The sequence below is a fragment of the Mauremys mutica genome, chromosome 13 (genome assembly GCF_020497125.1).
Source record: "Mauremys mutica isolate MM-2020 ecotype Southern chromosome 13, ASM2049712v1, whole genome shotgun sequence".
Lineage (NCBI taxonomy): Eukaryota > Metazoa > Chordata > Testudines > Geoemydidae > Mauremys > Mauremys mutica.
In genome coordinates this window covers 51,223,743-51,250,172 of record NC_059084.1, presented here as the reverse complement: position 1 = coordinate 51,250,172, position 26,430 = coordinate 51,223,743, and the positions used below count along the sequence as shown (strand labels likewise).

Genomic DNA, 26,430 nt, shown 5'->3' with positions numbered 1-26,430 from the left:
CTGAAGGATGCTGGGTCACGTCTCTCGAGCACTCAGAGTTATCACTTCCTTTGGATTTCTAAGCCAGCCTGCAATAATAATCCATATCACCCCCCGCATGATACACTAACCCGTTACTATTAGCTCAGCATCTTATATATGAGGACTACAGGGAGAACTCAGAGAGAGGAATGGCGAGATTCAGTGAAACACACCACATAGCCGGGAAAAAGCAACCAGCGTGATTTGAGGTATACATCCGCCAAGATGTTGGTTTTTTACCATGAAATAATCCAATAAAACAAGTCTTTACTGAATGACTGGTTGAAAGAAAGAAAGAAAGAAAGAAATTACACTCCAACCATATCTGGAAAAAATATTTTGTATGGTAAGTGTCGTGTGTTTAATCAGTAGGGGGCACTGTCGCTACAGAGAAATGGACAAAGTAAAGAACCACCCGGATAGTAAATAGATCAATGTTCTCTCACAAGGGGTTTGGGAGCCAGACCATTGGCATGTCCCAGACTGAATTGTTTGGGTGCTCGGGTCTCTCGTACGTTTTCCTAAATTGCTTCACCCTTCACTTTTGATCCTCCTCCACATTTGTCTAGCACAAGTTACAAATGACAGCAGGTTACCGGGTGCACATTCCTTACAGCTGTGCTCAGGGACAAACACCGCGGGCATTTCTCTTCCTAGCAGTGGTAGTAGCTGCTTTTCATCAGATCTAAAAGCTCTTTTTAAGGAGAGGTAAGTATCATTAGCCCCATTTATTACAGATGGGGAAACTGAGGTACAAGGAGGAGACGGGACCGGCTCACTGTCACCCAGCAGACCAGGGCAAAGGCAGGAACCGAATCCAAGTCTCCTGAGTCCCGGCCTAATGCTCCATCCTAACAGACCGGACTGCTTCGCCTTGGTAGCATCGTCAGCATCACCACTGCCCGTGCTATGCTGAAGATCCTAATAGACATTTCTGGTAATGACAATAATTATAAATTGTGTCTCTACCATTGACTCACCCACGTGTCCAAGCGTCTCATAATCATATAGGGGTTAAAGATGTAGCACCTTACCAGGGGACTGACTCGCTTTGACTATGTATCTGTGCAGCGCCTAGCACAATGGGGCCGTGAACTTGCTTCCGGTTTCTAGGACACACCTCGATAATAATGTGTCTCATCCACACGAGCCTTTAACTGATAACCACTAGGCAGGTGCCACATTTATGAGGACTACGGAGAGAAGTGATTTACCCGAGCTTTGCATAAGAGGGCGGGGTAGGCAAATGAATATTTTGCTTCCTCTTAAGAATAGAATATTTCCGTTCTTTAGTTCAGCGGTCCCTGCAAAAGTCAAATCTGTGTCACTCCCTTTGGCTCTTCGTGCCTGTCCCTTGCTGATTTCCAGGAGGGAAGATGAAAACTTTGCTTCTCTCTCTCCTTCTCTTTGCTATTGCAGCATGTAAGTACGATAGGAGGGAGCAGTCTCCCCTCTCTACCGATCCCGCTGCTCTCATCTCTCTGACTGAGATTTCTCCTTGCTCTTTGCAGGTGTCCGTTCCCAGGTTACACTGCTGCAGACCGGAGCAGCCCAGGTGAAGCCCTCACAGACCCTGAGACTGACCTGCTCCGTGTCTGGATTCTCTCTCACGTCTAGCGGGTATGGAGTGGGCTGGGTTCGACAGCCCCCGGGGAAAGGCCTGGAGTGGTTATCCACTGTGTATTGGGATGATGACAAATATTACCAGGAGTCTCTGAAAAACCGACTGACCATCTCGAGGGACACCTCTAAAAGCGAGGTGTATTTGGAAATGAGAGGCATGGAAGCCGGAGACAGCGGCACCTATTACTGCGCCAGGAGAGACACAGTGACACAGAGCAAAGCAGGGACTCGTACAAAAAGGGGAAGCGGATTCTGAGCAGCGCAGTGAGGCCAGATTAACTCAGAGCAACGAGGTTCCCCCAACTAAACTCCCTGTAAATGGAAAGAAAATGCAGGACAGGCGAAAACGAAAACAGAGTGGTCAAAAACTGCTTCTTAATTTTTCCCCTCTCAACATGATACTGCAGAAAGAAAATCGCGAGATTCAGTGACACACTCCAGATCCCCTGGAAAAAAAAGCAACCCGCTTAATTAAACATATATGACTTCCAAGCGTTTCACCATTAAATATGTGAATACATCCAGTCGTTATCAAATGGCAAAGAGAGAGAGAGAGAGAGAGAAAGGGGGGGGTCTATCCATAAATATGTATATTCGAAAGATAGATAGATAGATAGATAGATAGATAGATGGGGTGTCTGGGGATAGATAGATAGATAGAGGGGGGGTGTGGGGATAGATAGATAGATAGATAGATGGGTGGATAGATACTGGAATAATGTTTTAGTTGTTTTGTAAAATGCCTAGTATAGTTCTGGATGTTGTATCTGTAGGAAGAAGACAAACAGCAAGAAAAATGACAAAGAAGAAAAGGAAAAGGATCAAGGATGTAAAGTGGGCCCAGAATATTGACGAAAATAGTAACAAGAAAGACATTTATTCTTACTGTGACAGTGAAAGATAATTGGCAGACTGAAACCAGAAACCAGAAGAGTAATTTAAATTCAAATTATAATAATAATAATAAATAATAAAATCTTAATCTCCGGACATGAGCCGGTGTGAATGTTTCACAAAAGGGCTGATGACCGTAAGGCCAGCAGGGTGATAACCTGATAGGTAGCGAGGCTGATCCATGAAACATCTGTCAGAAGGGGAGAGGGAATATCCACCTATTCTAGTGAAGTTACTGGGTTGTGAAGGCAGCAAAGGTAACTCCGCCAGGCGGGGCCCAGATCCAAAGCCCATTTCAGTCAGTGAAGCTCGGCGTTCTGCTCGCCAGGCTGAGAATCCTGCCTGGAGAACGAAACTCTTTAGAGCCTGGAATTGCAGAAGGATCGAAGGGCGCCTATAGCCAACTGATTGTGCACTGGAGATTGTTCCTAACTCCCTTGGGCGCTATTGGAAATTCCAGACTTTGCAGTCACAGAAAAGGCTCCATTAATTTCCCCAAATGTTCCCAAGCCCTAAGAAATGTTCTATTGAACGTGGCTGGGATGTGTCAGAAAGGTGAGTGAGAGTTAGGTGCCCAACCCCCTTGGGTTTGAATGGAATCTGGCCACCCAAATAAATCGCTTAGACCAGTTCAGATTTCGCAGCCCCCTTGCGGAAGTCAGTTCACGGCCTCAAGCGCAGCCAGCGATCCCCGTGTGTAGGCAGGGTTCACACCCGGTCATCTTTTATACCCACGCTGTGAAACCCGCGTGCAAACTCCTGCATCCGGCGATTTAAAGACAAACCCCCTGATTCTAGGGGCCTCGGTCTCTCCCCAGACACAGAACTGCCCGGTCCTGCCTGCTGGGGACATGTTCCACCTTCACCCACTTGCTATTGATCTTCCGACCCTGGCTGGGTCTCCGTGCCCGTGGGGAGATTTGCTGCTGAATTAATTCCAGAGGCCCAGATTGTCAATGGGACTGGGGGAGGTAAAGGAATGAAGAGCCCGGATCCCAAAGAAGTCAGTGGGTGATGGGAACCTAAATCCCTTCAGTACAGGCTCGGAGGCGGGGGGGAGGGAGGTATTTTCAGACTTGCTCCTCCCCCAGGGGATAAGACTCATTTATGGTTTCCCTTTCCAGGCGTCCTCTCCCAGGTGCAGCTGCAGGAGGCTGAGGTGGGGGCGGTGAAGCCAGGAGAGTCCCTGAAATTTACCTCCACCATCTCTGGAGACTCGGTTTCTAGCACCAGCGCCACCTGGGACTGGGTCCGGCGGCCTCTGGGGAAAGGGCTGGAGTTTATGGGGCGCATCTACTGTCGGTCTAGCAAGTGGTAATCAGCACAGAATAGCCTGGAAGAATTACTTCTCTGTCTTGCTTACAGCGCTCCTGCTAATACATCCCACAGTGACGTTTGCTTCTGCTTTGTTTTTTTTTTGTTTGTTTTGTTTGCAACAGAGTTACACTGCTGACGCATATTTAGCTTGTGGTCCACTATGACTCCTAGATCCCTTTCTGCCGTACTCCTTCCTAGGCAGTCATTTCCCATTCTGTATGTGTGCAACTGATTGTTCCTTCCTAAGGGGAGCACTTCGCATTTGTCCTTGTTGAATTTCATCCTATTTACTTCAGACCATTTCTCCAGTTTGTCCAGATCATTTTAAACTTTCACCCTATCCTCCAAAGCACTTGCAGCCCCTCCCAGCTTGGTACCATCTGAAAACTCTACAAGTGTCCTCTCTATGCCATGATCTACATCGCTTATGAAAACATTGAAAAGAGCCGGACCAAGAACTGATCCCTGTGGAACCCCACTCATTCTGCCCTTCCAGCCTGACTGTGAACTATTGATAACTACTCTCTGGGAATGGTTGTCGAACCAGTTCTGCACCCACCTTATAGTAGCTCCATCTAGGTTGTATTTCCCTAGTTTCTTAATGAGAAGATCATGCGAGACTGTATCAAAATCCTCACTAAAGTCTAGATATAGCACATCTACCCCTTCCCCCTCTCCATCCACAAGGCTTGTTACCCTGTCAGTGAACGCTGTCGGGTTGGGTTGACATGATTTGTTCTTGACAAATCCAAGCCGGCTATTACTTATCACCTTATTGTCTTCTAGGTGTTTGGAAATTGATTCCTTAATTATTCGCTCCAGTATCTTACCCGGTACCGAAGTGAAGCTGACTGGTCTCTAATTGCCTGGGTTGCCTTTATTTCCCTTTTTATAGACAGGCGGGCACTAGATTTGCCCTTTCCCAGTCTTCCGGACTCTCCCCTGTCTCCCATCACTGTTCAGAGATAACAGCTAAGGGCTCAGATATCGCCTCCGTCAGTTTCCCTCTTTCCCTTTCTCCCCTTTCTCCGCCTCTCTTCGAAAGTCTCCGGGTTCCACTTCAGCGCTGGGTCCGTCAGGCTCTTGGGAAGCGTCTGCAGTGGGTCTCCAGGGCGCAATATTCACGAAATTGTTCCCATTGCACCGATTCAGCGAAAGGGCGGTTCATTGTTTCCCGAGACAATAGCAACCCTCTGTATTTACAAAGGAGCAGCAGGGGAGGGGAAGACACCGCCCGGTATCACTGTGTGAGAGACTAGACCAGAGTGACAAAGCCCATCACCAAAACCGACAGCGGGTTAACATCATGTTTGGCTCTTAAAATGGCCCCATTTAAGAAAAGACCGGAATCAAACGCAACAGCCAACACAAAGGCACTGATTTATGCTCCGTTTTATTTTACAGAATCCCCGTATAAATGGGAAGTGGAGTGTGAATGGGAACAGAAGTGTGGACACGAATATAAATATCCATCGTGAATAACAATCTCCCTCCAGTGCTGCCTGAAGCGTCGCCAGACACGGGCCCCACTGACCGGACGTTACACGGCCCCTCTGCGCATGGGACGGGGCTCCAAAGCTGAGACCCGCCCCCCAGCAATCCCCAATATCACCTCACAATAGCCAGGCCCTCACTTCCTGGGTGAGGAAATCCAGTCCCTGGAGGGAGCTGTTCATTCCTCCCAGGGGTCCGAAAGTGTCAGGAGGATCCCAGCGCCCTGTGCCCGGCGCTGTACAGACACACAGGACGGGACAGTCTGACTCCCGCACCCGGAGCCCTAGGGCGAGTCACTCAGATCACTGGCAGCAGGAGTGTGTGTCTCTTATAAAGCGGGGACATGCAAATGAGGGAGACAGTTTCCTGTTTAAATCTGTGCCTCCCTCTGCCCAGGCTGCACCCGGAGACACAATCCGCAGCCCCTGGGTCTGTGCAGTGACCAGCTAGTCCCTGAGAACTTTCCCCTCCAGCACTCAGGAAAATGGGATTTTTCCTCCTTGTAATTTTCGCTGTAGCCGCTTTGGAAGGTATTTTCCTCCTCTGAGTAACTGGCAGAGGTTAGATGAATATTGTGTTACCGCTGTTTTTATACCGATATTAATGGCCTGTCTTTATTCCCAGGTGTCCGGTCCCAGGCGCTGGTGGAGTCCGGAGGGGATGTGAAAAAGCCCGGAGACTCTCTCCGCCTCTCCTGCAAAGCCTCCGGGTTAGACTTCAGCAGCTACTGGATGAACTGGGTGCGCCAGGGAGGGGACTTGAATGGGTCGCTACTATAACGAGCAGTGCGGGTAGTACATATTACCCTGATTCAGTGAAAGGCCGATTCACCATCTCCAGGGATAATCCCAAGAGTGAGCTGTATCTGCAAATGACCGGCCTGAAGCCCGAGGACACCGCCCGCTATTACTGTGCGAGAGACACAGTGAGGGGAAGCCGGGCTGAGCTCAGACAAGAACCTCCCCCTGCAGTGATCAGAGAAGCGGTTTGGTGTTGGGGGCGCCCAAGGCCTGTGAGTGACAATGAGATCAGTTCTGGGAAAGGGCCGAGCAGCAGCAAACCCTTCTATTGTTACTATTATCCCTCTTCTTTGCTTTTACACAAGGTGAAGGAATTTATACAAGTTCCCGCAAAGCGCAGAACATTCTTAGTTGGGTCCCTGCCTCTTTCTTTCCTCTCCAGGGACAAATTCTGAGCCCACCCCCAACCTCCCCAGGGTAGGTGAAAACACAAACTCTGGCAGCTATAAAGGGGACCGAATCCCTATTGGTCGATGCCAGAGAGCGGTGTGGGGTGTGTTTAATGTTATAAATGTATTCGACTCCCTGCCCTGTACACTCCGATTAACCTCACCAGTGAACCGGTCTCCAGGCAGTCTGAGAGCCTAGTACCGTGCATGGCGCATTATAGATTCAACCATCCATCCTTATCGTCTGAGCATCACTCAATAAAACCGTCTATTTAACATTCCCTTGCCAAATGCCTGTTTCTCGGTGCACCTCCTCTATCTATCATCGATCAACAGTCATCCTTCCTTCCTTCCTTCTGTGACGTTATTGATATAAATGGGAACCATATAGAACATGGGTTGCAACCAAGGTCCTGTAGTGGCACCAAATCTTAAATAAAGGGGGTCATCTAAGGTGTCTAAGACCAGATTATGGGTTGCTGGTTATAATTATGCTGTCTGTATGTCTGTATCATTTTTAGTTGAAGTTATAAATGTTGGCTCTGTGCTGTCTGTATTTCAAGTTGATGCTGTGCTTCTGGGGGAAGCATCCCAGACGAGCTGGTGTTAGCTCTGTTAGCCTGTTTGATGGCCCATTAAGGACCATCAGCTACACAATTGACCCATGGAGAGAAGGCAGACACGCCTTGTGACTCAGCAAGGTATACAGAGACTTGTCCATGTGACTGCAGACTCCATTTTGCTGGGATTTTCCACAGTGAGAACAAAGAGATTCTTACACCTGGAAAAGCCTATATAAGGCTGATGCTGCATCTCCATCTTGTCTTCAATCCTGCTTCTGACCTCTGGAGGGACTTTGCTACAAACTGAAGCTTTACACAAGGGACTGAACGACCCATCCCAGCGGGGGATGTATTCCAGAGACTCAATTTGAACCTGCAGTTTACTCCATCACTGCTGCAAGCCTGAACTAAGAACTTTGCCATTACTGTATGTAATTGATTCCATTTAACCAATTCTACTTCTCATCTCTACCTTTTTCCCTTTGTAAATAAACCTTTAGATTTTAGATTCTAAAGCATTGGCAACAGCGTGATTTGTGGGTAAGATCTGATGTGTATATTGACCTGGGTCTGGGGCTTGGTCCTTTGGGATCGAGGGAACCTTTTTCTTTTATTGGGGTGTTGGTTTTCATAACCATTCATCCCCAGGACGAGTGCACTGGTGGTGATGCTGGGAGACTGGAGTGTCTAAGGAAATTGCTTGTGTGACTTGTGGTTAGCCAGTGGGGTGAGACCAAAGTCCTTTTTGTCTGGCTGGTTTGGTTTGCCTTAGAGGTGGAAAAACCCCAGCCTAGGGCTGTGACTGCCCTGTTTGAGCAATTGGTCCTGATTTGGCACTCTCAGTTGGGTCCCGCCAGAATCGCTCCGTCACACCTTCCTTCCTTCCTTCCTGTCTATCTATCCCCATCCACACCCCATCTATCTATCCCCGTACACCCCATCTATCTATCTATCTATCTATCTATCTATCTATCTATCTATCTATCTATCTATCTATCTATCTATCTATCTATCTCCTCTTCCCTGCTCACGGTGCTTAGCCAGAGGAACCTCTCTCTTATATGAAGGGGTGTCTATGCAAATCCAGAGCTAATCACTCTGTTTAAATCCTGACACGTCTCAGGCCCCGCAGCTCCTCCCAGAAGAAGACGCGGGTTTTCCCACATTCTCACTTTCACTCCTCCTCTCGGAATTTCTTACACAAAACCCAGGAAGATGAGATTTTGGCTGAACTTAATTCTCACTCTGTCAGTTCTCCCAGGTAACTATTAAAGTACAAAGCGTCCTCCCCTCCGGGTTCCTGGGTTTGATAGAATCAGGCAGGGGTCTAAACAAATCTGTATTTGCAGAGGCCAGGCCTCAGGTGCAGCTGGTGGAGTCCGGAGGGGATGTGAAAAAGCCCGGAGACTCTCTCCACCTCTCCTGCAAAGCCTCCGGGTTCCCCTTCAGCAGTTATCTCATGGACTGGATCCGTCTGGCCCCTGGGAGGGGGCTGGAGTGGCTGGCCAGAGCTGCTGCCCAGGGGAGCGCCTACTACGCTGATTCCGTGAAAGGGCGATTCACCATCTCCAGAGACAACGCCAACAGCCTGGTGCATTTGCAAATCAGCGGCCTGAGAGCGGAGGACACCGCGCGGTATTATTGTGTCAGAGACACACAGCCAGCGACCTAGGACAAAAACCCAGCGCTGTCTGAGCCACGCTCTGGAGCTGGCTGGTTGGGTGCTCAGGGTTTGCAAAGCTGGGGAAAGACTCAGACAACATTTAAACCCCAGACCCGCCCCACTGGGGCACTGGCTGTGTCAATAAGCTCGGGAGCCCTGGGGTACGCGTCACTTGAGGGTCTGAGGCTCCTTATTATAACGCCTGCCTAGAGGTACCTGGCTCCCAACGGAAATTACAGCCGCGAGTTAAGCACCCTGACTCCGCCCCACTCCGCCTGTCACACACTGGAGTTCAAGGCAGATTTTTTACCTCCCAGGGGAGCGCCCAGGCACTGGGCTAGAAGGTTTTCCCGGGGCTCATCTCCATAGAGCTGCGGTTGAAGTTCTACTTGTCACCGAATACAAAGAGTCTGTGACGAGAGAGCAAGACTGAGTGTGGATGAGAATGGCTGGAGAGCCCGCTGTTCAGGGCACTCTCCTGGCATCAAGGGGGACCCAGCTTGAAGTCCCTGTCCTCTAACGAGTATTGGAATGGTATTTTAATAGGTTTCGGGCAGCATAGTGTGGTTACTAGAACACGGGACTGGCTGGGTCTCGGGGGACCTGGATTTTCTCCTAACAGCCAACAGACCTCGGACAAATCAGTTTCCTTCTCTGTGCCTCAGTTTATCCACCTCGGAAAAGGGGACATTACAGCTCGCCGTCCCTTCCCAAATCTCCCGAGTATTGTTGTCACCCAAGGGTGTAATCAGTCCTGGGCTTTATGTCACCGCATGGATCCATTCAGTGCTTTAGATTACTGTGAACATGCTTCTATTCTCTCAGGCTCTAATACCGTATCATGGCATCTCCCACAGCCCGGGACAAGGGACCTCAGCGAGAAATGAAATCCCAGCCTCTGCGACTGCATTTTAAGAGCACGGATATGCAAATCGAGTAGTTGTATCCCCTGCTTAAAGCCGGCGGTTCCCCTTTGGGTTGGGAACCTGCAGGCAGCTCCCGGTGTCTGCAGTGACCGGCCCTATCCTCTAGAGAACTTTTTCCAGCAAACACACATGATGTTTTGGCTGCATTTCCTTTTCATTGTGACAGCTTTCCAAGGTGTGTATTTCCTCTGCTGGGAAATGGAGATACCCTGGTTATTTACTAATTGATGGTAATATTCGAATCCGAATTATGATCAGTCATATTAACAGAAGCAACAATTATATGAGCAGCAGCACGGTTAGTAAATATTGGTTTTGGCACCAGCACCGTTATCTGACTGTTAATGTGGCTTTTATACCCTCAGGGGCTCGGGCTCAGGCTCGGCTGGTGGAGTCCGGAGGGGACATTAAGAAGCCGGGACAATCTCTGCGCCTCACCTGTAAAGGCTCCGGATTTGATTTCAGCCAGGCCGGGATGCACTGGGTCCGACAAGCTCCCGGGAAGGGACTGGAGTGGGTCTCTGTGATTTTCTTCGATGGGAGTAAGGAATATTACGCCGCTTCTGTCAAAGGGCGATTCACCACCTCCAGGGACAACTCCCAGAACCTGGCCTATTTAGACATGAGCAGCCTGAAGCCAGAGGACACCGCCCGGTATTACTGTGCAGCGTCACAGTGCGTGAAAACCGGTCTGAGCTGAGACAAAAACCTCCCTCTGCAACGGCGTGAGGCCACTGCTCTGGGTGGCGCTCAGGGTCTGCGAGTTACAATGAGCCCAGTGAGGACAAAGGAAAGCGAACAAAGAAATCAGGGGTTTCATGTCAGGTTCTTTCTCACGGAGAATTGCCCAGCAGGCCAAATAAGAATCCAGATGTTTAATCACAGACATTAACAGGTTTATAAAGACTCCTTCCACCTCCCCCCCTTCCCCGCAACACATTGTCCTTGCCCACCCCTCCACAAAAGGACAAATCCTGTGATGTTCTGGCTCAGTGTAGCATCCTCTCTCCTGTGATCCTATAGACAGGCGGCCTCCTTTGTGTAACCTTTGCAGTGATTGGGGACATTCAAACAGAGAGACCTGATTCTGTTCGGCCTTACAATGAATTCAGGGCCCAATGCTCCGAGTGACTCCCGTTTGTGCAAAAGGAATTGGAATGGGAATATGAATCGGACTGGAAGAGGAATATCCGTGTGAACAGAAATAGGACTGTGAGCATGAAAGAGAATAGGAACGTGAGTGTGATTGGAAGTGGAAATGGGAGCGTGTGGGTGAACAGGAAGGGGAATATAAAGAGGAATGGGAGTGTTAGTGGTAATGGGGATAGAAATACGTGATTCAGCGTGAACGATTATAGGGGTCTGAATATAAGTGGGAACGGAAATATTTTATTATTAAGTAGCAGTAGTAGTAGAATTTCTGAATATTACATCATACAAAATCTAAAAATCATAAAAAGTAAGTATCAGAGGGGTAGCCGTGTTAGTCTGGATCTGTAAAAGCAGCAAAGAGTCTTGTGGCACCTTATAGACTAACAGACGTTTGGGAGCACGAGCTTTCGTGGGTGAATACCATGTTATGCATCCGACGAAGTGGGTATTCACCCACAAAAGCTCATGCTCCCAAACGTCTGTTAGTCTATAAGGTGCCACAGGACTCTTTGCTGCTCATAAAAAGGAAGAACGCCTCTGTCTACACGTCATTGCTTATTAATAATTAACCAAGTAAATGATGGTGATGATCATATGAGCTCAGTGGTGTGGAGTTGGTGGTGGTTGTGATCCTAGCCCCCGGGGTCTCCAGTCATAGGCTAGGATCCCATTGTCCTAGGCACGGGACAAACACAGACCATCAGACCGCTCTCTACCCTCCTGAGTTTACAATCCGAATATAAACGGGAAGTGGAGCGGGAATGGGAATAGGAGTGTGAACACAAATATGAATATAAATAGTGAGTAATGATCTCTTTCCGAGAGGCCTGGATCGTCCCTCTACTCTCCCCTAAGCCTCTCCCATCTGCACCCACAGGCGGGCCCCAGACCTGTTCCAAGGTGGGAGACAGGCTTGCTAAGGTCACCTTCCAAATGTCACCATGGACCGCGAGTTCTACGGGCCTGTGGTGCCTGGGCACCAGGAATATTTCTGGCCTGGGGCCCAGCTCCAGCAATGTCTGAGGCCAGGTCTCTCCTTCGGCTCCACCTTCTGCCCCCAGGTGCTTCTCCCCCAGTGCGTCCCCCCGGGGATTTAAAATTGCCTCCTCCCCACCCCCCACCGGCAGCGCCACGGAGCTTACTGGCTTCCTCCTGCTCGCTCCAGGTGGCTGCCAGACCCTACCTGCAGCCCCATCGGCAGGCTGGGTCTGAGTCTACCCACGGTGCTCTGGCCCAAGCACCCCTGCAGCAAGGAGGCCCCCGCCCGGCCTGTCTATGAGCCCCAGGTAAGCGTTGCACCCACCCACCCCCTCCCAGAGTCTGCACCCCCACCCCTTTCCCACACACACCCTCTGGACCCCAAACTCCCTCCCAGAGCCTACGCTCCTCCCCCAAAATCATAGGTGCCAACTTCTGCTGGGGCTGGTGGGTGCTCGACCCCCCACTGCCCCTGCCCCCCTCCACCTCTACCCTGCCCCACTCCTGCCCCTGTCCCACCCCATTCCAACCCCTTCCCCAAAGTCTCTGCCTCAACTCCGCCTCTCCCTGCCCCTATTCCAACCCAATCCCCAAATCTCCCCCAGCTCTGCCTCCTTCCCTGAGCCCCCCCCATTCCCGCTCCTCCCCCTCCCTCCCAGAGCTTGTTACACCAGGAAACAGCTGTTTTGCAGCGGCAAGCGCTGGGAGGAGAAGTGGGGAGGCAGCATGCCCAGGGGAGGAGGTGGAGGCAAGGTTGGGTGAGGTGGGGTGGAGAGGGGACCTTGGTTGCCAGTGGGTGCAGAGCACCCAGCAACTTTTCCCCCTGGGTGTTCCAGCCCCATAGAGTTGGCACCTATGCCCAAAATCCCTTCCAGAGCCTGTACCCTTCCCCTTCCCACACACACCCCTCTTGCCCCCAAACTCCCTCCCAGAGCCTGCACCCTCGACCTCCTCCCCACACCCAAACTCCCTCCCAGAGCCTTAGGCAGGTGGGGGGGCAGAGTTTGGGGGGAGGGCGTCTTTAATTTCAGCATACACATGCGTTGTGTGACATTTCGAAAAATTAAATTGAATTTGGTGCTATACTATTGTTTTTATTTTGAATTCCATATGGGGGGCACCATCATCTTCTCAGTGCTTAGGGCCTCTAGAGGTCTTAATCCGGCCCTGCCTGGCAGTGTCTCCCCTTCCTGCGAAGATCCCGCTGGTGCTGCGGTCCATAGATCCCTCGCTGTGTCAGTGAACCCCAATCCGGAGTGAGTCCTGCTCAGAGTCGGTCTCCTCTCGGAGACCTGGCACGTTGCCTCACCCGGGGCAACCAGTAGTCAAGAGGGAGGTCAGACTCACAGGACAGCCCCTGACAATGTAATGAAGACAAGCGTGTGGCGGGACTGATCCGGTGCCCCTCAGGATCAATAGGATCTATCCTGCTGCCCAGTCGGGTTCGCATCACACTCCACGGAAGGAGCGAATTCCTCATAGGGATAAATCCTCCGCTGGTGTAAAGTCACCGCAGCTGCTTTCACTAGACTCGAGTTACTCCGGATTTACATCAGGGAGGCTCTGGCCCGTTCAGCAAACTGGGACGTTTAGCGGATTAACGCAGCGGAAGGTGATTAGTTCATTATAACCCGTGTGGGGCCCCTCACCGGGGCGTCTCCGCCCTTCACACGCGGTTATCGCCTTTCTCCCCACAGCGCCGCTGGGAGGCCGGGAACGATCCCAGCCCCTGGGTCAGAGCCGGGAGACTGAGGCACGGAGAGCTGGAGGCTGGATATGGAAATGGGCCTTTCAGAGTCCGGGCGGGGCTGGGGGCAGAGATCACCCAGCGCCTGAACAAACCCCACTCCGCTGAGCCTGGGGATGTGGCACCGCCGGGACTTTCCCAAGCGGCTCCTGGATTGTTTTCACCCCACGGACATCACATCTGTAAATCAAAGCCCTGAGTCTCAGCTGGTGTCAATGGGTGGAGCTGAGACATCGCACCCACAAGATGTAACCATGGAGATAAAAGACCCCGCCCCTCAGCCCTTGATGACATCACTCAGCCCAGCGCTGGCCCTCGGTCAGTGGGGATAGTCACGTGACCCAGGGTTCTTAGATGGGGTCACTGGATTCGCTCCGCGAGAGGCTGATGCAGAGTTTGGAGAACAAGACCCCGGGCTCGAGAGAGACCGGAGGCAGGAAGGACACAGAACGCGGCTCCTACTGAATACTATAGAGCCCAGTGCTCCCTTAGTCCGCCTGGGAAAGTCCCACCCTAAATCAGGCAACCCCTGAATTTAAATGTCAGGACTTCCCTTGCTGGAAACAAGCGAGCCTTGATTTCTTCATGGTTCCAGAGAGTCTCACAAGCACCGCCCCGCTCTCCTGCCAGATAGTTTTGTGTCCAACGCTCTGACCCCCAGGCCATGAAGAAGAAGGGGTGTCCTGCACTGAACCACCCAAGACACGCTAGATCAGGCCATAACATGGTGCTTAGGGACGGGAGATCACTTCATTCCTCCCTGGGGTAAAAGTGTCAGCAGGATCCGGCCGCCCAGGCGCTACACAGCACATAGGAAGGGACCATGCATGTGATAATCACTCAAATTACTAGGGTAAGAGTGTGTGTCCCTTATAAAGAGCGGGATATGCAAATACGGGAGTTCGTTTCCTGTTTAAATCTGAGCCTCTCTCTGCCCAGGCTGCACCCGGAGAGACAATCCGCAGCCCCTGGGTCTGTGCAGTGACCAGCCAGTCCCTGAGAACTTTCCCCTCCAGCACCAGGGAAAATGGGATTTTTGCTCCTTTTACTTTTCGCTGCAGCAGCTTTGGAAGGTATTTTCCTCCTGTGAATAATTGACAGAGTTAGAAGAATATTTTCTTAGCTCTGCTTTTATATCGATATTAACAACCGCTCTTTATTCTCAGGTGTCCGGTCCCAGGTGCAGCTGGTGGAGTCCGGAGGGGATGTGAAAAAGCCCGGAGACTCTCTCCGCCTCTCCTGCAAAGCCTCCGGGTTCACCTTCAGCAGCTACTACATGCACTGGGTCCGACAGGCTCCCGGGAAGGGGCTGGAGTGGGTGGCGTGGATCAGTTCCCAAAGTGGAAGTGAACAGTTGTATTCCCCGGCTGTGAAAGGCCGATTCACCATCTCCAGAGAGAACCCTAACAACCTGCTGTATCTGCAACTGACCGGCCTGAAGCCCGAGGACACCGCCCGGTATCACTGTGCGGGGGAAGCACAGTGAGGGGAAGCCGGGCTGAGCTCAGACAAAAACCTCCCGGCTTCAGTGCAGGTTGATTTTGCTCTAGGTGGCGTTCATTGTCCGTACAATGGAATGAGGACAAATAAAACAAACCGAGGGAGCCTGTACTTGTATTTCATTCTCTCCCATAGGCCACGTGGTGAAGAACATGAGAAGGGCCAGACTGGGTGAGACCCAAGGTCCATTTAGCCCAGTGTCCTGTCTACTGACAGTGGCCAGTGCCAGGTGCCCCAGAGGGAATGAACAGAACAGGGAATCAGCCAGTGACCCCTCCCCTGGAAGAGATCTTCACAGGGGCAAACAACAGCCCTGTGGCTCCTCGACTCTCTCCCCCCAGCAGCCTTTGCTCCCTCCTCATTTCCCAAATCTTCTGCCAGGCATCCAGCCCAAGGGGCCGTGCTGGCTCCTTTTCAAGCACCACTTGGTGTTACCGACACTGCTGGTGGGGGTGGGGGGGAGGGAGGAGGGAAGATATTCAAGCAGAAGAGCCATGTTGTGTCATTGCTGGTACTGCTTGAATTCCTGATGCCTGGACCCCAAACCCTGCAGCAATCACAGACAGCCATTAGTTAGATGTGAATGGACCTATGAGTGTTTGTGTGAATGAGGATTACAATGAGGATTGGAACAGGAATGGGAGCTGGGTGTGTGAACGTAAATGGGAGTGAGAAGGGGATATGCCTGTGAATGGAAATCCGAATATAAACGGCTATTTCAGAGTGTGTGAATAAGGATATGGATGAGGATATGAATGTCAACATAAATGTGAATGATTAGTAATAATCTCCCTACAGTGGCAACTGTTCTTATTCCCCAATTCATACTCTCTGGCCCTTCCTCATGTACTCCACTCCTTATTTGTATAAAAGGGGTAAATGTGCCGACAAGCGTTTCACACCGAATTGTAGAATTGTTGGCTGGAGGGACCTCGAGAGGTCACCTAGTCCAGCCCCTGCTCTGAGGTGGGAACAAGTAAATCTAGACCATCCCTGGCAAGTGTTTGTCTAACCCAGGGGTGGGCACCTTTCAGACGTGCTGTGCCCAGTCTTCATTTATTCCCTCTGATTTAAGGTTTCACGTGCCAGTAATACAGGTTAACGTTTTTAGAAGGTCTCTTTCTACAAGTCTATAATATATAACTAAACTATTGTTGTGTGTAAAGTAAATAAGGTTTTAAAAATGTTTAAGAAGCTTCATTTAAAATTAAATTAAAATGCAGAGCCCCCCGGACCGGTGGCCAGGACCCAGGCAGTGTGAATGCCACTGAAAATCAGCTCGTGTGCCCTCTTCGGCACCCACGCCATAGGTTGCCTACCCCTGGTCTAACCTGTTCTTAAAGACATGGATTCCACAACCTCCCTTGGAAGCTGATTCTCCTGCTTAGCTACCCTTAGAGTAAGAAAATTTTCCTTAATGTCTAATTTAAACCTCCCTGGCTGCAGATTAAGTCAGCTACTTCCTGTCCTAGTGCAGTGGTCGTGGAGAGCAATTGGTAACAGCCCTCTTTATAACAGCCCTCAACGTATCAGAAAACTGTTATCAGGTTCCTCCGTTCGTCTTCTTTTCTCTAGACTACACATGCCTCATTGTTGTAACCTTCCCTCATAGGTCAGGATTTGATCATTTGTGTTGATATTCACTAGACTCTCCAATTTGTCCAATTCTTTCTTAAATTGCGGTGCCCAGAAGTGGACCCAGTACAGCAGCTCAGGCCACACCAGTGTTGAGTGCAGCAGGGCAATTACGTCCCATGCCTTACATATGACACTCCTGTTAATACACCCCAGACTGGCATTTGCCTTTGTTGGAAACTGCATCACATTGTTGTGGCCTGTTCAACTGGTGATTCACTATAACCTCCACATCCCTTTGAGCCATGCCACTGTCTAGCCAGTTATTCCCCATTTTATAGGTCTGCATTTGATTTTTTCCCCTAGGTCCGGGACTTCGCTTTTGTCTTCATTGATTTTCATCTCCTTGAATTCAGACCAATTCTCCAACTTGCCAAGGTCCCTTTGAATGCTAATCTTGTCCTCCAATTGCTTGCAACCCCTCCCAGCTTAGTAGCATTGGCACATTTTATAAGCATCCTCTCCGTCCTAATACGCAATTCATTAATGAAACTATCCAATCTAACTATCCAACCACTCTCACCCCATGCAGAACCCAGCAGAGGGGTTTATTCCTTCCTTCTATATCTACCCCTACTGCACCCACTCAGCCATCTAACCCTATAGACGTGCAAATGAACGGCCTCCTTACCTCCCCTCTACACCTCCCCCAACTGCCCCACAGATCCGCATTACCGCTCAAAGCCACCTCCTCACAGCCACTCTCACAGAATAGAGAGACGCGGAGCTGGGTTGGCCACTTTCCCCTTTGGGTCTAACCCAGCCTTATCACTCCTTCCCAGGGCAGTGACCTCCCCGGGAATCTCTCTCACACACCCGCGCCCCCAGGTTGGATCTAACATTAATACTGTCAAAGCAACAAAGAATCCTGTGGCACCTTATAGACTAACAGACGTTTTGCAGCATGAGCTTTCGTGGGTGAATACCCACTTCTTCAGATGCAAGTGGGTATTCACCCACGAAAGCTCATGCTGCAAAACGTCTGTTAGTCTATAAGGTGCCACAGGATTCTTTGTTGCTTTTACAGATCCAGACTAACACGGCTACCCCTCTGATAATTAATACTGTCGCAGCTCCGCCTGTCAGCGATATGCAAAACTGACATCTGCTGCTTCCTACTTACACCCCCCTCACACACACAGTCTCTGTCCAAACACAGAGTCCCGGCCAGACCCGGCTCAGGGATTCCTGTTCGGTTCAGACCCATCTGTTCGTCGCTCCCGACTGCCCCATGGCTGCGTTGCCCCTGGTACAGCTAGTCCTTGCACTGGCCGCGCTCTCCTGTGAGTTGGGTTTGGGTTCGCTCCTTCCACCCATTATCTGTCTAATATTACAAACGTAACGTGCAAGCTCCCTTTTTACATCTCCCCGCAGGTGCCCGCTCGCAGGGGGCTCTGACCCAGTCGGGGACAGCGGTGAAGAAGCCCGGAGAGTCCCATACGGTGAAATGCGCAGTCAGCGGTTTTAACGTTATGGGCTATAACATGTTCTGGATCCGGCAGGCTCCTGGGAAAGGGATGGAGTGGATAATTCATTATTATTCACCGTCCAGCAACAACTACGCCCCGGCAATCCAGGAGCGATTCACGGCCTCCAAGGACAGCTCCAATTTCTACCTGCACATGAGCAGCCTGAAACCCGAGGACACCGCGGTGTATTACTGTGCGAGAGACACACAGCGAGGGGAAACCTATGATGCTTCATATAAAAACCCAGCGATCTGAAGGTCCCTGAATTGCAGTAACCGGGAGAGGGCAGCAGTTACACACAGGACAAAGGAAAGATCTCACACGGAGTTTCCATGCCCCTAGCAGCCGCGCTGGAAACTGGGACCACATGTTCCCTCTTTTTTTCCCATCCACTGAGCAATAACTTTTGTTATGTCAACCGAGGTACGTGCGGGTGTGCACCGCCAGTGGGAACAAAAACAACAACAAAACCCTTAGCTAATATATATACAAAGATAAAATAGGGATAATTACTAGAGGCAGGACAGGTTAGGCACTTTAGAACTCACCACTCAAATAATGGAAATTAAAATGTAAGAGAAATAAAACATGTGAAATGTACAGACCAGCCAAAACACTAAAATAACACACTTTAAAAGAATAAAATTACAGAGGATATATGTGCACTGCAGGAAGTACCAAAAAGTAACAACAACAATACAAGGAGGTGTGTGTGAAAGAGACTGTGTGTGTGTGTGTGAGAGAGAGAGAAAGAGACGGAGACAGAGACAGCCACGAGTGTGTGTGTGTGAGAGAGAGAGACACACAGAGAGAAACAGAACAGTGTGTGCATGTGTGAGAGAGAGGCAGAGAAAGATAGACAGAGACAGAGACAGGACAGTCTGAGTGTGCGTGTGTGAGAGCAGGGCTGGCCCACAACTTTTTGGCCCCTGAGGCAGGGAGCTCAAATGACGCCCCCATGCTCCCTCACTTGGGCTAAAACTTTGAAAGGTCTCAATTCTGCCTTCTTCCTGTTCTACTCCTCTCATGGTGCTGCTCACTGCCTACCCCAATAAAGGGGAACTAACAACTTAAAATGCCATGTCCAAACATTTTAAGTAACACAACTTTCAAATGCCTGAAGAACAAATGTAACTTTTCTTGTCTGCATAGTAAACACTGGCATTTGTATCTGTTTGAATAATCAAAGTGGTGCTTTCCCTGCCTTCTTGGTTGCAAAGATTTGAACTGCTTTCTGGCCAGCTCATGCTCCATTGAGATGGTTGCAAAGCGGAGCCTGGTTAGTATAAAAACCAGAGGTTTTTTTCCACTTAATTTTCTCTTTATTAAAAGATTTAGAATTATTTTTGCAGGTTAAAAAGGAATAGCTGATGTTCCGCCATGAAAACAACATACTTCTAGTCTATCAAGAGTAAATTAGATAATTTATTCTGATTTGTGTAGTTTCTGGAAAGATAAGCTAATTCACTAACTGCCATTAGTTGCTTGACAGAATCATTGCTGAAGTCAGTGGCTCTGTTTCCTCTTGTGCAGGAAAAGCGCCACACAGCTCAGCTCTCCCTTTAGGGGGAAGACGTGTTTACACACATTTCAGCTGTGATTTGGGAACCGGTCCAATGCCCACTGAATGAAACGGCACTTCCTCTATTCGGTTCACAGTAATCATAGTCCTGCCAGGTAGGAGTTCTGTGAGACTACACGCATTAAAGAGTGTGAGCCGATCCGATCCTATAGTGATAGGAGTCAGATAAGTACATTTTCAGTGGCGATTTTGCAGTTTTTGGATGCACAGGGTGAGAGATTTGGGGTCTGCTGCTGGACAGAAATTTTTAAAACTCAGACTGAAGATGCCCCGCAACTTCATGGGAGGAACAGAGAGGAAGAAAGCAAAAGTTGGTGAAAAGGATATTTCCTTCTTCACTTCTCCCTCGCTGCACGGGGTGGATTGCTTGCTCATCTAGGGAGGAAATCCAAGTCCCCCAACACCCAGTTCTGGGATTTTATCTCCCCAGAGATGCAAATTGAATAATTAAGAAAATAAGAACAGTCATACTGGGTCAGACCAAAGGTCCATCTAGCCCAGTATCCTGTCTACGGGCAGTGGCCAATGCCAGGTGCCTCAGAGGGAGTGAACCTAACAGACAATGATCAAATTCCCTCTTTAAATACCCTGCAACGCCCCTGACCGTGCAGTTCTCAGGTTGAGGGTCTCCAGCCCTAGCTGTCTGTGAGATCAGGCAGACCCCCTTGATGTTTTCCCCCAATCACAGACACAATATTTCCCTCCAGTCCATGTTAATTCCCAGAACCCTTTGCATCTCACATATTAAAATGCAGTGGCATTAAAGAGTGAGACCACCACAGCTGATATAAACCTGCCTTACTCCACAGGCATCAATAGATCGCTGCACATTTACACTAGGTGTAGATCTGGTCCATTGACTCAAATGAAGCTACAGAGATTTGCACCCGCTAGGGAACTGGCCCCATTGATTCGAATTGAGCTTTTCTGATTTAAACCAGCTGTGAATCTTGACCATTGACTCCAGTGGAGCTACAGCCAATTTACCCCAGCTGAGGATGTGACCCTATTGTCTCAAATTCATATAGGAACATTTACATCATCTAGGGGTTTGTGCCCATTTAATCTAATGGGGCAATGGCCAATTGACCCTAGAGAGGTATCTAGTCCATTATGTAAGAACATGAGACCAGCCAGACTGGGTCAGACCAAAGGTCCATCTAGCCCAGTGTCCTGTCTTCCGGCAGTGGCCAGTGCCAGGTGCCACAAAGGGAATGAGCGGAACAGGTAACCACCAAGTGATGCCCATTCCCACCTTCTGACTAGGGACACCATCCCTGCCCAGCCCAGCTAATAGTCATTGAGGGACCTGTCCACCATGAACTTCTCTGGTTTGGGGGGTTGTTGTTTTTTTAACTTTCCATTGACTCCAATGGCGTGACAGCTGACTGACTCCAACTGGGGATCTGACTCTTCTGAACTCTTTTGAAAACCGGGCCCCATTTTATACTCCCCACCGCACACACGCCTCATGCAAATCAGGTCAGTCAGTTCCCTGTTAAAACACGGAGCGTGACGGACGATGCTGCATCTGGTCTCACTTCGGGAGGCCGCATTCGAGCCTTCATTCCAGAGCGGATTTCTGCCCCAGGAACATGAGAACCAGCGTAGCCATCGCTGTCCTGGTCTTCTTCCCATCATGTAAGGGTGGGATCTTAATAGCCTGGGAGATTTAATTCGCCAAAGATTCCTGCTGTGATTTCCCGAGGTGCCTGAGGGCGTTAGGCGCAGAGTTGCAGATTCTACTGATTTTCAAAGGGTGCCGTTCCCTCAGTGAAATCAATTGGCATTTAGCCTCCCAACTCCCATTTGAATCCTGTGGCACCTTATAGACTAACAGACGTTTTGGAGCATGAGCTTTCGTGGGTGAATACCCACTTCGTCGGATGCATCACCCAGGAAAGCTCATGCTCCAAAACGTCTGTTAGTCTATAAGGTGCCACCGGTTTCTTTGCTGCTTTTACAGATCCAGACTAACACGGGTACCCCTTTGATACTTAACTCCCATTTGGTTTCAATGGGAGCCTAATTCCCTTAGGACCCTTGGAGGATCCCAGTCTCAGTGCAAGACGCATTGACCCTGTGTCCTTTCTTTCCTACAGATGTTTACTCCCAGATCAAGTTGGAGGAATCCGACGGGGGAGTCAAGAAACCAGGGGAGACCTTCAGACTGACCTGCACCGTGTCCGGATTTTCAGTCACTGATTACGGGGTGAACTGGATCAGGCAGCCAGCTGGAAAATCCCCCCAGTGAATGGGGACACTTTGGGGTGGAGGGAGCACGGACTATCATTCAGCTCTCAGAGGCCGGATCAGCATCACCCGAGAGCCAGCAAAAAGCCAAGTGTACCTGCAAGTGAACAGCGCTGGAGAGGCGGACAGCGCAACCTATTACTGCGCCATGAGATACGGCAGTGGAGCACAGTAACCCACCGGGACCCAGAGACCCTGTAAAAACCTCCCTGCTTTGAGAGAGAGACGGGGTGTGACAGAGACAGGCAGGCAGAGATACACAATCAGTGGGTGTGTGAGAGAGAGAGAGTTACTGTGACAGCGAGAAAGCGCGAAAAACTCAGTGTGTGTGTGTGTGTGTGTGTGTGTGTGTGTGACCGAGAAATTGTGAGAGAAACAGGCAGTGTGACAGGAAGACAGAGAGTGTGAAAGTGAGATGACGAGGTAGTGAATGAGAGTGTGTGACAGAGAGCCATGGTGAGAGGGAGAGAATATGCAACAGACAGATGGAGTCTGACAGTGCGAAAGATGGAGTGTGACAGAGAGATAATGCGGGAGACAGACAAAGGGGTGGGGGGACACACCCTTCACACTCAGATCCCCCAAGGGAGGGTGTTTTAGATAAATACTTGTCCCTTTAAAACTGCCCCATCTCTGGAGTTCAGGGCACGGTCCCTGTTCCGAGGAATCCTGGGTGAGGTTTTCAAAGGAGCCTACAGGGCTTTAGGCACCCACCTTCCCTGGGAATTGGGCACCTCTCCTCCCGTGTGCCAGTGAAAATCCTCTCATCACGATTTATAAACAGAGAGATTCAAAACATTTACAAAAAGCGAAGCCATTAATTTGCCCTCACCACCAATCTGTGAAATCAAGAAGCCTCATGGACTCTATTTGACAGGCAGGGAAACTGAGGCAGACAATTAAGGAGGAGAAGGGCACTGTGGTTTGGATGCTCTGCTGTGACTCTAGAGACAGAGACTTCTTTCGAAACTCCACTAGGAGCCTAAATACCTTTGAAAATCTGGCCCCAGTTGCCTACACTTCTTTGAAAATCCTACTGGGCGCATATCTGCGTCTTTAGACGCCCAGACACCTTTAAAATCTGGCCCTCACTAGCTTTGTTTCTGTTCCCCACCAGTAAACGGGTGATGAATGTATTCACAGTGGTGGTCTGAGGATAAATACTCTGACTGTGGCACCTTTGCTTTCACTCGAGACAAGATTTTTTTTTGGCACAAATGCTTTAGTCAAGTTCTAGCTACTGGGCTCAATAGAGTGAAGTTAGGTGAGATTCTACGCCCTGTGTTCTGCAGGAGGCGAGACCAAATGATCTCATGATCTCTTCTGCCCTTAAAATCTATGAGCCTTTGAGGTTCAATAGGAATGGGGGCCGTATACACACCATATGGGTAAGACACGCAAAGATTAAGTGACTTGACCAAGGCCACATAAAGAGTTTGAGAGAGAAAGCGCACTAGGAACTGAACTCAGCTCTCCTGAAGTGTAGCCCAATGTTTCATCCCAATACCATTCTTCCTCTCTAAATGTTCTGATTTATTCCAAAGGGAGACCAAATTTTATCTGACATATTCACAGAGAGCTAGGATGCAATAAAGGGCCTCTTTTTGGGTCAGAAATTCTTCATCTCTTCCTAGACAGCCCCTTCATTAACTCCCCGTGGATGGAGCCAAGCTGGGAATGGACAGCTCTTTCCAAAAGACAATAGAAATTACAGGCTTTGCGAATCGCTACTGCTTGCACAATGAGGCCTCTTCCAATGCTATGGCTCGTGGACATTAGACAGCAATTAGAATTAATTAATTGAAGCACTGGGTGAAATTCTCCGGCCCGTGTTATGCAGATCAGAGCTGATGCCCATAAGGGTCCTTACATTCTATGGATCTATGACAGTTGCTGAATTCATTTCTCCAAACCGAGTGGCACGGACATGTCTCGAGGGAAGATCCCTATGTATCTATCAGCTGAGAGGCACCGGCATGTCCTGCAGGGGGCTCCCTATCTAGCTAGAGCTCCCCCGCCGGCCCCTTTCATCTCCCGTCCCTGCTGGGTGACACCCACGTGCAAATCCCTGCCCCGGGGGTTCCTCTTTAAATACTAGTGATTCCAACAGGGAAGGGAAGGTGTCCTTTTTAATCAAACAATATGAATTTGTTATTGATTTGGTTATTGATTTTTCCCTTCCTTATTGGCCACTCCGGTGTGTAAGTATCTTCCGGTTCTGTGCCCCTACGGTCCCACGCCCACAGACACTCACGGGTGAGGGCGGAGAACAGGGAAAGGAAAAGCCACGTCCATTTCATTCTCGTTTTCATGCAAGGAGGGAATTTAATGTAAAACAGCTGCGACACCCCCCCCCCCGTTAACATCGATCTACATGGAAAGAAAACGCAAAGGGGAGGCGGGTAAGGAACCCGAGGGAATTTCTTACGCATATCTGGACAATTTGGATGCCACGTAGAGGAGGATCATACGTTTAGTGACGTGCATGTACCCCCTGCTGGCAATATATCCATAAGCGCTACCGAGCCCTTGTCCAGTAAAATTCAATCTTATAGCTCTTCCAAGGGGTTAATTGACAATCAGACAAAGCCGGTCCTGCCCGTCTGGACGGGAAAGAGAAACAGGGAAAGAGGCAGAAAGCGGCTGACTGAGAAACCGAGACTGATCTGGGCCGTTTTCAAAAAGCACCTACGTGAATCAGCAGTCGAGGAGCCACATTCTCAAAGAGATTTAGATGCCTAATGGAATTCTCCAAAACACTTGGAAGCCTAAAATCCATTGATTGCTTTGGGTGTTGGGCAGGAAGGTGCTTTTGAACATCCCACCAGTTGCTTACATACATTTAAAAAACAGGATCTTCGGCACTTTTAGAAATTTCGGGATATGAGCAAATACCACCAGGAGTACTTGTGGCACCTTAGGGACTAACACATTTATCCAAGGTGCCACACGTACTCCTTGCACAAGCTTTCGTGGGGGAAAAACCCACTTATTCAGAAGCAGAAGTGGGTTTTTACTCACGAAAGCTTGTGCCCAAATACATCTGTTAGTCTTCAAGGTGCCACCGGATTCCTGGTTGTTTTGGTGGATACAGACTAGGAGCCTATCCCTCTGATACATCTCTACAGACACACCGAGAACCACTTCTCCCTGCAGCTTTGACAATACCAGAGATGATGCCCAGAGCCCAGCACGAGCCCTGAGCCGCCTGGCTCACTTCAATTTCTGCCGGACAAACCTACGATTCAAAGTCTGCAGCTGTGGATCTGAATTTTGTGCCTCCTTTGTGCAATGCACAGACCGTTCTCATTTCCCTTCCAACCCCTCTCCTCTCTTATATCTGAAACCAGCATGCAAATCCCTGCCCACGCGTGTCCTGTATAAACACAAACTCCTGGCGGTGGAAAGCTCAGACGCTCTGGCGTTTCTGGCTGAGAGAGGCTCTGTTCTCTGACAGTACAATCATGAAACCAATACTTAGATTCCTTCTCCTGCTGGCCGCCCCCTCGTGTGAGTATTGGGTGGGACCGATCTGCACAGCACCGGGAGATGAATGGGTTGTGGGATGAATTCACACGGCTCTGTCTTTTCCACAGGGGTCCTGTCACAAGTGCAGCTGGTGGAGTCAGGGCCCGGGACTGTAAAACCCTCAGCGACTCTCAGCCTCACCTGCTCCATCTCAGGCGCCTCCTCGGACACCCTGGGCAGTAGTTGCTGCTGGTGGAGCTGGATCCGGCAGAGTCCCGGGAAAGGGCTGGAATGGATCGGGGATATAGCTCAAGGGGGAAGCACAAACTACGCCGCTTCCCTCCAGAGTCGCACCACCATCTCGGTGAACCCTTCCAAGAACCAGTTCTCCCTGGAGCTGCGCTCGCTGACAGCTGCAGACAGCGGCACCTATTACTGCGCCCGAGAGACACAGTGACACAGAGCAGAGCCGGGACTGGCACAAAAAGGGGGAAGCGGATTTCTAATCAGCCGACATGGACATTCAGTTAGTGCTGTAGGGGATGAGACAGACAGGCGGGGCATTGCTGACCGGGGATCTCAGGAGCCACCCGCGTTTCTCCCCCTGCATCCCACCCTCCCAGCCCCTTCCGCCAAGGGATTTTACACGCTCGCTTCCCTGCGCTTCCCACTGAAATGTGCACCGGGGACTCCCTGAGACCGGGGTAACGGTGACATGAACGGTGAGATACTCCGGGCCTCAGTACAAAGCACGTTCCGCGCCTGCATCGCTGAGTGACGTCAGTCACAGCTGTGGGCGATTATCCACTTCCGGGAATCCGGCTCCCTGGGACTCGCGCTGGGCCCCGAACCATTCACACTCCCAGGGGAGCCAGTGTCAGAGGCGCTAAGCGGGCACTGCTCTGCCTGAAGTCAGTGTCAGAGGCGCTAAGCGGGCACTGCTCTGCCTGAAGTCA

General features: G+C 50.1%; 1 protein-coding gene and 1 gene segment (V, D, J or C); both read left to right on the top strand.

Moving 5' to 3' along the window:
* Positions 1 to 13,821: 13,821 nt before the first annotated feature.
* LOC123347644 lies at positions 13,822 to 18,426 on the top strand. Its single transcript, XM_044984921.1, has 4 exons — positions 13,822 to 13,885; positions 14,734 to 15,049; positions 16,514 to 16,563; positions 18,077 to 18,426. Exons 1-4 carry the CDS (start codon positions 13,822 to 13,824, stop codon positions 18,424 to 18,426), a joined length of 780 nt encoding a protein of 259 aa, XP_044840856.1.
* A 7,015-nt stretch (positions 18,427 to 25,441) lies between these two features.
* Positions 25,442 to 25,931, top strand: LOC123348479. The segment is given in 2 exon segments: positions 25,442 to 25,516; positions 25,603 to 25,931. Coding segments are annotated over 2 exon segments (375 nt in total).
* Positions 25,932 to 26,430: the final 499 nt, after the last annotated feature.

Excerpts from the sequence above, each read along its gene's own strand:
- LOC123347644 (XM_044984921.1), top strand. The coding sequence starts at position 13,822 with ATGGAGATAAAAGACCCCGCCCCTCAGCCCTTGATGACATCACTCAGC. Across the intron at positions 13,886-14,733 it reads CAGCCCAGCGCTGGCCCTCG|GTGTCCGGTCCCAGGTGCAG; the intron begins GTCAGTGGGGAT and ends CTTTATTCTCAG. Across the intron at positions 15,050-16,513 it reads CACTGTGCGGGGGAAGCACA|ATTAAGTCAGCTACTTCCTG; the intron begins GTGAGGGGAAGC and ends CCCTGGCTGCAG.